Raw genomic sequence first — 11,261 nt, forward strand, 5'->3', positions numbered from 1 at the left:
CCCGAACCCATCTCTGGGAGCCTTCGTCCCTGCCCGAATCGGAGCCCGAATCGGAACACGGGGGCGGGTCCCGCACAGTTAGTCCTCGGGATCCGCTCTCTGCCGGCCATCTCTCTGGGTTGGGCCCGGCAGTTAGAGCATCTGGGAATCTTTGAAAGGTCACATCGAAGCCTGTGGGTGGTACTTAGGTCACACGTTCACACATACACACATTCTCTCTCTCTCTCTCTCTCTCTCTCTCTCTCTCTCTCTCTCTCTCTCTCTCTCTCTCTCTCTCACACACACACACACACACAGAGAGAGAGAGAGAGAGAGAGAGAGAGAGAGAGAGAGAGAGAGAGAGAGAGAGAAACTCAACCTCAACCCGGAGGACCCAGTTGGTTAGAGACGGTGGGGAGGTGGCAGTCTGAATGGGGAGGGCGCCTGAAACCCTGCTAGGAAGGAAGTATGCGGACCAGTGTGGGGTTCTGCAAACACAAAGTGAGAGGAAGGGGTGTGTGTGTCAAAACAATGATCAGAATTCCAGCCTTTCGTCGTGAAGATTAGGTTAGGCTGTTCTTGGGGACATCACATCCTGTGGAGGACTCCCGTGGGACTTAGGATTCTTCAGAGACCTAGAGATCTCCTTACCCCCGTTGCACATAATCTGCCAGAGCGACACCCATTTTGTTTGTTTCAGACAAGGGTCTCACTATGCAGTCCGGGCTGGCCTGGAATTCACCTTGTAGAAAAAACTGCCCTGGATCTCAGAGATGCGGTGGAATTTAAGGCGTGTGCCACCACGCTGGGCCAAGAACCTGGTTATGCTGATAGAAAAACCAAGGTGCAATACAAGAAATTAGCCCAAGGTCATAAAAAGAGGTTGGTAAGAATCCAGGTCTGGGGCCTGGAGAGATGCCTCAGTTAGAACTTCTTGCTCTTCCACGGGAAGAAAATTTGGTTTTGTCAGGCAGCGCACAACTACCTCTAACTCCAGCTCCAGGGCATCGATGCCCTCTTATGGAACCAGCATACAGATGGCACACAAACACACCCCTCCTCCCCGATAAAAATAAATTATTTTAAAGCGGAAAGGAGGTTAGAAAGATGATGGCTTAGCTGTTATCGCTAGATGCTCTTCCAGATTACCTAGGGTTCAGTTCCCGGCGCCCAATATAGGTATTCAAGATCTATTACTGTAGTCCCAGGGGATCCAGTGCCTTCCCTGGCCTCTGCCAGCATCAGGTGTGCATGAGGTATACAGACATAGATGTAGGCAAAACACATACACACTTTAAAAAAAAAAAAGTGGCCCTTTGATCTCTGCACCCACAGCGCACCTCTTCCTTCTGGTGACAATAAAAAACATTAAAAAAAAAAAAAAAAAGCGCCGGGCGTGGTGGCGCACGCCTTTAATCCCAGCACTTGGGAGGCAGAAGCAGGCGGATTTCTGAGTTCGAGGCCAGCCTGGTCTACAAAGTGAGTTCCAGGACAGCCAGGGCTACACAGAGAAACCCTGTCTCGAAAAAAAAAAATAAATAAATAAATAAATAAATAAATAAATGGCAGACTCTGAATTGGTCAGTCTAAATTCTTTTTTCAAAAAAAAAAAAAAAAAAAAAAAAAAAAAAAAAGCGCCAGGCAGTGGTGGAGCACACCTTTAATCCCAGGACTTGGGAGGCAGAGGTAGGTTGATCTCTGAGTTCGAGGCCAGCCTGGTCTACAAAGTGAGTTCCAGGACAGCCAGGGCTATACAGAGAAACCCTGTCTCGAAAAACCAAAAACAAAAAAAGGAAGGATCTAGGATCTAGGTGACTCCCATTTAGTGCAGGGCTTTAGTGACTTACATGAATATGCACAAAGGTAAAACAACATTAATACAAATAATAATTACTAGTTGATCATCTGCTAACTACTGCATTAAAACAGTTTACGTACATATTTTGGAAACACACTCTCATGTAGCCAGGCTGGCCTTGAACTCCACATAGTTTAGGAAGACCTTGAACTTTTTAAGATTTATTTTATTATTATATGTAAGTACACTATAGTTGTCTTCAGACACTCCAGAAGAGGGAGTCAGATCTTGTTACGGGTGGTTGTGAGCCACCATGTGGTTGCTGGGATTTGAACTCTGGACCTTCGAAAGAGCAGTCAGGTGCTCTTACCCACTGAGCCATCTCACCAGCCCTTCTTTTTCCTTCTTCTTCTTTTTTTTTTTTTTTTTTTTTTTTTTTTTTTTTTTTTTTTTGAGACAAGGTTTTGTGTAGCACTGGTTGTCCTATAACTCACTGTGTAAACCAGGCTGACCTCGAACTCAAATGTGTCTGCCTTCGGAGTGCTGGGATTAAAGGTGTGTGTCACCACATCTGGCAAGTTTACTGATCTCAAGGCAGATAGCAAACTGCCTTAATTTTACGTAATCCCAACACTTGGGAGGCAGTGGCAGGTGGTTCTCTGTGAGTTCCAGGACAGGTAGGGCTATGTAATAGAGGGACCCCGTTTCAAAAAACAAACAGAAAGAAATTGGGTCCGAATGAGGTAAGAGATGTTAACAAAGGCACAGCATTGTAGTCACAGCAATATGCTGCCTAGTAAGGAGTTGGAAGACGCTCAGTCCTTAGCCTAAGATGAACTCTGATGACGGCAGGGTCTTCAGCTGTTAGCCACACTCACTGTAGTTTCTCTGAAACTACACTTGTCTTTCTTCCCTTTCTTTCTTTTTTTTTTTCCTTTTCTTTTTTTTTTTTTTTTTTTTTTTTGGTTTTTTGAGACAGGGTTTCTCTGTATAGCCCTGGCTATATTTCTCTGTATATCCTAGAATTCACTCTGTAGACCAGGCTGGCCTCGAACTCAGAAATTCGCCTGCCTCAGCCTCCTGAGTGCTGGGATTAAAGGTGGGCGCCACCACACCCGGCGTTCTTTCTTCCATTTCCAATTGCCTTGGAAAACTAGAGATTTAATGTTCTCCAATTCCTCAGTGAGTTCCTGAACCTCAGAAAACAGAAAAGGGGAGCCTAATGTTAATGTTATGGAGTTTGGCTTTTATCTGCCAGGAACTGTGGGAACAGTGGAGGTTCCTGTCAAGTGGTTTTCAACTTCTGGACTGAAAGAACTTTTAAGACAGTGCAGCTACAGGAGACATGTGCATTGGAAAGTGTGCATGCCTGAAGCCCAGCAGTCAGCCAGAGGTGGATGTAGAGTCGAGACCTTGCCACTAAAAGAAAAAAGTGAACCTGACAATTAAGATATAACAGAGACAAGGGATCTGGCCACTTGAACATCGAGTCACTGGAGACTTTGGGGAGAGGATAAGGACAATGAGCCCATGGGGTTTGTTTCAAAGGGCGTGCAGAAAGCAAGCCAGATGTGGAGTCTGCGAGCTCACCTGTGAGCCCGGCCTCTGAGCCAAAACAAAATGATGACACTATTCACTTTCATTCTTTATCAAAACATGGCCAGTAATAAATATAAATGACAATATAATAATAGTGATAATAATAATAATAAAGAAAATTTATTTTGGATGGCTGCAGCAAAACACACCGGGTATAAGGCTCCTTACTTCAATTTTTGCACATTCCACCCGGCTCTCAATTATTTCCATACACTGTCTCTTAGCTAGTGGCTCTTCACTGATGACAGTTTCTTCAGCAATGTCTGTTGCTGGTACTATCAATACTTGCTGTCCATCGGGCATCGTCACAATGATGGGCTGACCCATCCCACTGGTTGGTATGGAGGGTAAATTCCCCAGCTGGATTCCATCAAGTACCAAAAGATGGGTGCCCTAGAGAACCGATATACCCATTGCCTCACAATGCTGAGGCTACAAGTGCCAGACCAAAAATGGTAGAGGGTGGTTCTCTTGGAGGTCTCTGAGGGAGAATCCGGTTCATGCTTCTCAGACTCCTGTTGGTTTGATGGTAGTTCTTGGTTTCTGACCATCTTCACTTGGCTTTCTTTCTCCTTCCCCCATCAAGGTCTGAAATCCTCCCTTCCCCCCTAAGAGTACCAACCATAGTGACTCATTTTAACTAATTTTGAATGTAATAACCCTGCTTTAAAAAAAAATCACAGTTGAGGTACTTGAATTTAAGATTTCAAAGTGGGGGCTGGTGAGATGGCTCAGCGGTTAAGAGCACTGACTGCTCTTCCAAAGGTCCTGAGTTCGAATCCCAGCAACCACATGGTGGCTCACAACCATCCATAATGAGATCTGACACCCTCTTCTAGTGTGTCTGAAGACAACTACAGTGTACTTACATATAATAAATAAATCTTTTAAAAAAAAGATTTCAAAGTGGACATTTTGGAGACAGGGGACACAATTTAACAATATCCTCCCATGGAATCCAAACAGAAACAAAGCTCTCAGGAACCCTCTGATACAGAGTCTGTGAATCAACCCTGTCCATCAAGGGAGAGAAGGGTGACGTGGGTCTGGGGTGGCAAACAGATGGCATACGGCATATTCATAACTCATCCTCTGCCATTAAAAGAATCTCTATTCCAAGAGACTCAGAACTAAGCATTTGAATAATTCCTCCACACCCTCCTGCTGAAAGTGAACCCGTCTTGTAGTTCTTCCCTCTAGGTCTGATGGGTCGTCCTTACTGCTTCATGTCTAAGGTTGGTCCCAGCTTCCTTACAAGCTCTGTGGCACAATGCTGTTCCTTGATGGCTTTACAAAAATCCCACCCTCACCTTTGGAAATGTGTCCTGTTCTGTATTAAGCGAGTCAATTTACCCAGTTCGTGCTGTCCATCTCTGCCAAGACCCTAACAAATTGGGTATATTTGGAGCTAGCAGAGATCCAAACATGGTAACATGATTGACAGTTTGAATGGCTCAGAGAAATCTGTAACCTGAGTGGTTTGAGTTCATTTACCACTGCAAAGTGTGGCATGCAGGGTCAAGGAAGCTGGCATGGAGTCAAGGCAACATCATTCAGAAAGGTTTCATTCAGACGATATTTATTGGAGGTCTGCCACCTATCATACGTGAAATAGTATTGAAGATGCTGGGGTGGGGGTGGGGGGTAAGGACAGATCCTAACCCTTGCCTTTCAACTCACTATCCAGGAGCAAGAAACAAATGTTAAAATCCACAGAAAACACTGTGGGATCTATCTATAGAAGTCTGGGCTGGAGATAAGAACTTTCTGATGGTCATCATGTAACAAAGGCCAGAATAGGAAGAGAAGAAATACTTAGGACATTAATTGGGGCATTTTAAGCATTGACTGTCCCAGCCAGTGTGTTCTCAATTGTTCACACTGCTCTATGGGGTTCTGTTATTATCCACACTTCGTAGATGAGAGGGAAAAGGCTCAAAGGCTATTTGCCTAAGTTTGCACAGCTAGCAGGTGTGAACGACAGGACCAGAACCTGGTTCTAGCTCCAGAGTTGGCTCTTTTGCTGCTAGTATGCTCAGAGAGGCAGGAACAGAACCAGGAAGGAAGGTGATACTGTGGCACCCAGGGTGGAGGAGGATGCCAAGAGAGATCAAATAAATAGATGACAGCAAGACCCCACTGGGTCTCATAATTAGAAGGCTTGCACAGTTCCCTTAACAGCAAGCTAGGGGACTCACTGAAGAACTCTTTAAAGCCTGTAGGAGATAGGGAAACAGAGACTTTCCCCACCCCCAAGGGTTTGGAGCTACAGGGCATGGCAACTTTAGTCACAGCAGGCAGATTTCTGTGAGTTTGAGGCCAGCCGTTTCTACATAGCAAGTTATAGGTCATCAGAGTTATATAATAAACAGTGTCTAAAAAATTAAAAAAATAAAAATAAACAGCCAGAGGAGCCAAGCAGCTGCAGAGACAGAGCTCTGGATTTGTGAGCAGCCATCTGGAGTGATCAGTGTTATAAAGCCAGAGGGGGAGTGGGGTGGCAACAGAATGGATGGTGTTGAGGATGGATAAGGTAGTGTGTAGGAATGTATAGGTCTGCAGTAGCATGGGGACTGCCTTCAGGGCTGCTGCCAATAGCTTAGTGGTAGGTAGGAGTGGTTGGCAATGTGTGTGGTGCAGCAGGACCCCGTCTCAGCCATGGGTGGACACACAGACAGGGGCATGGTCCGCAGGCAAGGTTGCAGTCCTCTGTAGTCCATCTGAGGTTGGGAGGGACACAGAGGTAAAGGAGTGCTCTCTGAGGACTTAGGGAGGATTTCCAGGAGGCTGGGTTCCACTTCTTCACAGCTATCGGTAACCGTGGCCTTAGACTGAGAGAGTCAAGCAGAAGAAACTAGATTAACCAGGAGTGGCTCAGGCTCCTGGGACACAGAGCAGGCCAGCCTGGTCTATTTAGCTAGTCCAGGGACAGCCAGGGATACACAGAGAAATCCTATCTCAAATAAAATAAAATAAAATAAAATAAAATAAAATAACTAGAGATCTTAGGGTATAGAGTGGGCTGGGTTTGCTTAATACAAATTAGATTAGGGAGTAACACTAAGGGATAGTAAGTATGGAGGCAAAGACCATGAGCAAGTTGCACTGTGGGACAAGAGTCATTGGTGGTGGGTGATTGGAGGAGGGAAGGGTTAGGGTGTACTTACAGGACTTAGGGCTGCAGTGTCTCTGAGGTACTGGCCTAGGACCCGGTGTAGGTCTGGAAGCGAGGGCCACAAAGCATGCCTCAGTCTCCTATCAGAGAAGGAAGAGAGAGGAACATGACTTGGGATTGAGTTGGGACCCATAAGGAGGGCCCTAAAGTGGGCCAGGAGGGGAGGCAGTGAGGCAGCGGAGTAAGTGTGAAGAGACAGGGGCATAGTCAAAGCGGGTTGGCCTGACCACTCTGCCAAGACAGTATGTCTTCGTTCCCCATCGCTAACTATCCCATGCGCTGGAGTTTTTCATTGTTACATTTGTTTGTTTTTACCCTAGTCCATGAGAACACAGGTTCCGTTTGAAAGCTTGTCTATTGTTCCAGACGTTACCCTAGCACTGAACCCACAGTAGGTTGTCCCACTCCTGTTACCCCAGCATTGAGCCCATAGTAGGTGCTTGTGAAAAAAAAAAAAACAGTGCTGTGTCTAGCTCTGGATGCTACTGCAGGGGGTTGTCTGTGAAGAGTGCAAATTAAGGATACTGGGGAGACTTCCAACTCTTGGGCAGCAGATTTATTTCCAAGTTGAAGGACTTCAGCCATAGGAGACTGGCCTCCTCAATGACCTTTCTGATTGTAGAAAGTAACCCAGTTTGCAACATCACTTCCTTCTTCTCCATCAACATTTTGGGGTGGGAAGGTGGGGGGGGGTGTCAGATAAATGGCTACCTTTGAATAAAGGCTCCATTCTAGACTGCTCTTACATAAAGGCAGATTAAAAGTTTAAAGAAAGTCAGGCGTGATGGCTCATGCCTGTAATCCTAGGACTCAGGGTGGGGCAGGGGGTGGAGCTGAGGCATGGGGATTGCAGTGACTTTGAAGTCATTCAGGACTATACAAAGACTTCCAGGCCAGCCTGGGCTACAAGTAAGATCCTGTCTTTAAAAAACCCAAAACAAAAAAAGAACATGTTCAAAGTGAGGTGTGGAGTGGAGTCCAGGAGCGGGGTCCTGTTGCTTGGCCTAGCCTCTAATCAAAACACGCTCTTCTATACTTTTGACTTCTGAGCTCAAGACTCAGCAGACAGTGCCAAGTGAAGGACTGTGGTGGTGTGCATTCTCTCGTCAGGTTTATAATGTCTCCTCAGCCCTCACATAAGTGAGTCATTCATTAGGGAACTTATTTAAGGGACTTCTACTTGGCAGACACTGTGCTGAGGGTTTAAAAATGGCAGAGTAAGGTCTGATGGGGAGGACACGCGAAGGGAGAAAAGCTGAGCTGGGAGTGTAGGACGGGGGTGAAGCGCGTGCTTAGCACGTGGGAGCCCTAGGTACAGCACCCTGCACCAAATAGATTAGTGCAGGAAAACACCACGCGGACACAAAGGAGCAGCCAATGAGGGGAGGCCAGGAAAGGCTAAGCTTAGCGAAGAAAGTTATTTAAAGATGAATGTGTAGTCAGCCAAAGAGGATATTCCAGACAGGAGGGTCATTATGGACAAAGGCACTGAGCAGAAAAACAACCCAACTGGAGTAACTCAGGGCTTTGGCAAGGCTGAGATTCTGTAGAGCCTTGTTGGGTTCTATCCTGGGGAGGTAGGCAGGTCGCCATGGAATTATGTGCGTTTGGAGACGCTCGCCAGGAAGAGAGAGAAGGGGCACTGTTTCAAAGAGTCAGGTAGTGTGCGGAGCCAGAGAAAGAAAGCATTGTTTGATCAGCTTTCCTGAGTCGGAATGACCAGGTTTCAAAGCCAACTGGATGGTGTGCGGATGGAGAGACACAAGAACCCTGATTTGGGCCAAAGTTGGACAGTAGCCCTGTCACTAAGTGAGCAGCCAGGAGGTGGGGCTATTGGAGGCGTCCAAGGAGTGGGCAGGTTACTGTGTAAGAACTTCACTCCCAGAGGCGAGCAGGAAGCAGCTGAAGAGGTAGGTGTGGATGTTCTGTGGTCCAGAAAGCGGTGTCAGCAAGTGACCCTAGAATACTTGTTCAGAGGCCACTGTCCTCACGGACCACACCCCACCATCCTTTTGGAAGGGCGGTACCTGTAGTGCGCAGGAAATTGCCACTTTAGCAGCAGTAGGCCCAGAAGGGCACTGAGGCTCAGCACCAGGAGCAGAGCAGTCACCAAGGTGATCCAAGCTAGGAAACAAAAAGCATCTGACCACGGCTGACCCTCGGCTCCACCCGGGGGCGTGCTGACTCCAGCCCTGGCTCCACCCTCAGCATCCGGTGAACTCAACACTGCACTGGGCTGCGCTGAGTTCTGAGGCTTGCCCATAGCCCCACCTATAGTGTAACCAGGTCCCCACGCAGCGTAGACCAGCTTCAGCCCTGCCCGTCCTCACCAGTCTCGGAGCCCGTGGACACCCTAGCTGGGGGAGACCAGGCGCTCCAGGGACCTTGGTAGGTGGGGCCGTTGAGCCTGGCACGCAGCTGCAAGCTGTAGCGAGCTCGGGGGCGCAGCTCTAGGGTCCCTCCCCGGGCACCGAGAGATGGCTCCAGCACCTGAGAGGAGCAACGTGGAGTGGGTCTGAGCCCAGGCTTGGAGCTGGCGTGATCGAAAGCTCTGCCTGAGATCAAGATCACACGAGGAACACACACACAGCCAGGCGCTCGCGCACACAGCTGTGCATTCTTCCCCAAGATGTGAGGATCCAGCTACAAGCGCAAACCATCCCCACTAGTCCCGCCTTGGACACTCTAAAAGACACGCTTTTCTCTTCAGAGACACACAAACCGTGCCATAAGTACTATACTGCAGAGGACACCAGATTTGTGCAAGGTACCAGGACTACAAACATTATTTTTTGCGAGCAGGGATACTATTATACGCTTAGCAAACACTCCAGTTGCCTAGGATATGCCAAACACTGAGCTAGGTCCTAGACAAGTGAAATACATCGTTTCATCTAAAGAGGGAAGCAGAAAATCACAATTAGTGCAAGGCACCGAGGGAGCACAGTGAAACAATGCTGCTTTAGTGCGCTAAGAGAACAGAAGGTCAAAGGGAAGACTAGGAATGAGGAGTGTTAACACATTATGCAAATTACTCATTGGTAAATAGCAGGAAGAAGGAAAGAAGGTAGCAAGAATGTTTCTAGGCTTGGGTATTGGGTAAGAGGTGGCTGTGGCGCCACTGACAGAGCTGAGAAGTCAGCTCCAAGAGAATACTAATGGGTCTACTTTATAAAGTTTAACTCCAGTCAGTCAGATTGATGGTAATGGTAAGACAGCAGTCATCTTTGCTTACTATGCAGTATATAGACAGAAGGAGTGAATGGAAATTATATATGTTATATATACATCTGGGTGATTGACAACTTGGCTACATGAATGGTATACACAGGGAAATTTAATGCTATATTTATGAACTATATATAGTAAAAAAGTACAACTCAGGAAGAAAATTAATTTATTTCTGATAATTGTATCTGGTCTGTCTAGGAATGAAGCTGTTTGCTTGGGTTGTCTTGCAGGAAGATGAGTGTGTTTGTGTGTGTGTTAACTGAGAATAAAAACATTGTTTAATTGTGTAACTAGTATCTCTCTATACGCCAAGAAGTATGCTAGGAATTGATATACAAAATGTTTTTTTTTTTTTTTTTTTTTTTGGTTTTTCAAGACAGGGTTTCTCTGTGTAGCCCTGGCTGTCCTGGAGCTCACTTTGTAGACCAGGCTGGCCTCGAACTCAGAAATCCACCTGCCTCTGCCTCCTGAATGCTGGGATCAAAGGCGTGCGCCACCACTGCCCGACACGAAATGTTTTTAGATTTATTTACCATGTATATGTTTTGTCTGCATAAGCATATATGAATCAGGTGTGTGTCTGGTGCCCTCAGATCCCTGAACCTGGAGTTATGGATGGTTATAAGCTGTCATGTGGGTGCTGGGAACTGAGCTTGGGTACTCTGCAGAAGCAACAAGTACCCTTAATTGCTGAGCCATCTCCCCAGCTAAAAAAAAAATTAAAGATAAATTATATTTAATTTTTATCTAACTCCAAGACCAATAACTTTCTCCCCATTTCACCAATGAGGAGACTTCAAATTTTAGGTAATTTGCATGTGGTTCTTAAAGCCCTTTCCTTGTGGAAAGGTAAAATTGGGGCTGTTAGTGTATAGGTTAAGTCATTAAGACAACAGGGTTGAACCACTTACCTAGGCAGAGCAGACTTTTATCTAGGAGAGATGGTTTTTGGATGGGGTGCTGGCAAGAACAACACCCAATGAAAGAGTAGAGAAGGAGGAGACAGGGAAGGGGAGCTCAGTCTAAGAGGTGGGAAGGGAGTGGGGAGGCAAAGGGAAGGAAACCTTGATTTAATGCTTCCAGGATGGAATGGAGTGGGGGGGCTTGTGTGCCAGGTGAGTGCCATGCCTCTGAGATCCAGGGGAGAGGACAGTTTAGGGGGAACAGTCAGTGGTGCCCCACGCCCCAGCTGACACAGTGGATGTACAAGCCCAGATGCTGAAGCAGAGACAGTGTTGACCTGGGAATGCCGTGTGCAGTTTCCCATGAACACCTGCTCCCTTACAGTACCTTCCAGTCCTCACGGCCTTCTCCCGTGTACCGGAGCTGGTAGCAGGTCTCTTGAGCTGCCCAAGATGACTGGTGCTGCCACTCCAACTCCAGCCTTCCACTTGAGACCTCCCTCCAGTGCAGGCTCGGGGTGGGAAGGAGCACTGCAGGGGATTTCAACAGGGACTGTGTTATGCACCACAGTGAATT

At 46.9% G+C, this 11,261-nt stretch overlaps 1 protein-coding gene across 6 annotated transcripts in view; it reads right to left on the reverse strand.

The window, feature by feature from the left end:
• Positions 1-4,938: 4,938 nt before the first annotated feature.
• The window catches only part of Mpl (myeloproliferative leukemia virus oncogene), a 15,277-nt gene continuing 8,954 nt past the window's right edge, over positions 4,939-11,261 (reverse strand). For 3 of the 6 annotated variants that reach the window (NM_001285496.1, NM_010823.3, NM_001122949.2), the window contains exons 8-12: positions 11,073-11,215; positions 8,882-9,041; positions 8,579-8,675; positions 6,544-6,631; positions 4,942-6,207 (exon numbers count right to left, since the gene is read on the reverse strand). In NM_001285496.1, the coding sequence (NP_001272425.1) occupies positions 5,956-6,207; positions 6,544-6,631; positions 8,579-8,675; positions 8,882-9,041; positions 11,073-11,215 (740 nt within the window). In that variant the 3' untranslated portion in view covers positions 4,942-5,955. Of the gene's footprint in view, positions 6,208-6,543; positions 6,632-8,578; positions 8,676-8,881; positions 9,042-11,072; positions 11,216-11,261 lie in introns of all 6 variants that reach the window. The other 3 variants (XM_011240468.2, XM_030253295.1, NM_001285497.1) reach the window with 3 other exon arrangements.

This window comes from Mus musculus, chromosome 4 (assembly GCF_000001635.26).
Source record: "Mus musculus strain C57BL/6J chromosome 4, GRCm38.p6 C57BL/6J".
NCBI lineage: Eukaryota > Metazoa > Chordata > Mammalia > Rodentia > Muridae > Mus > Mus musculus.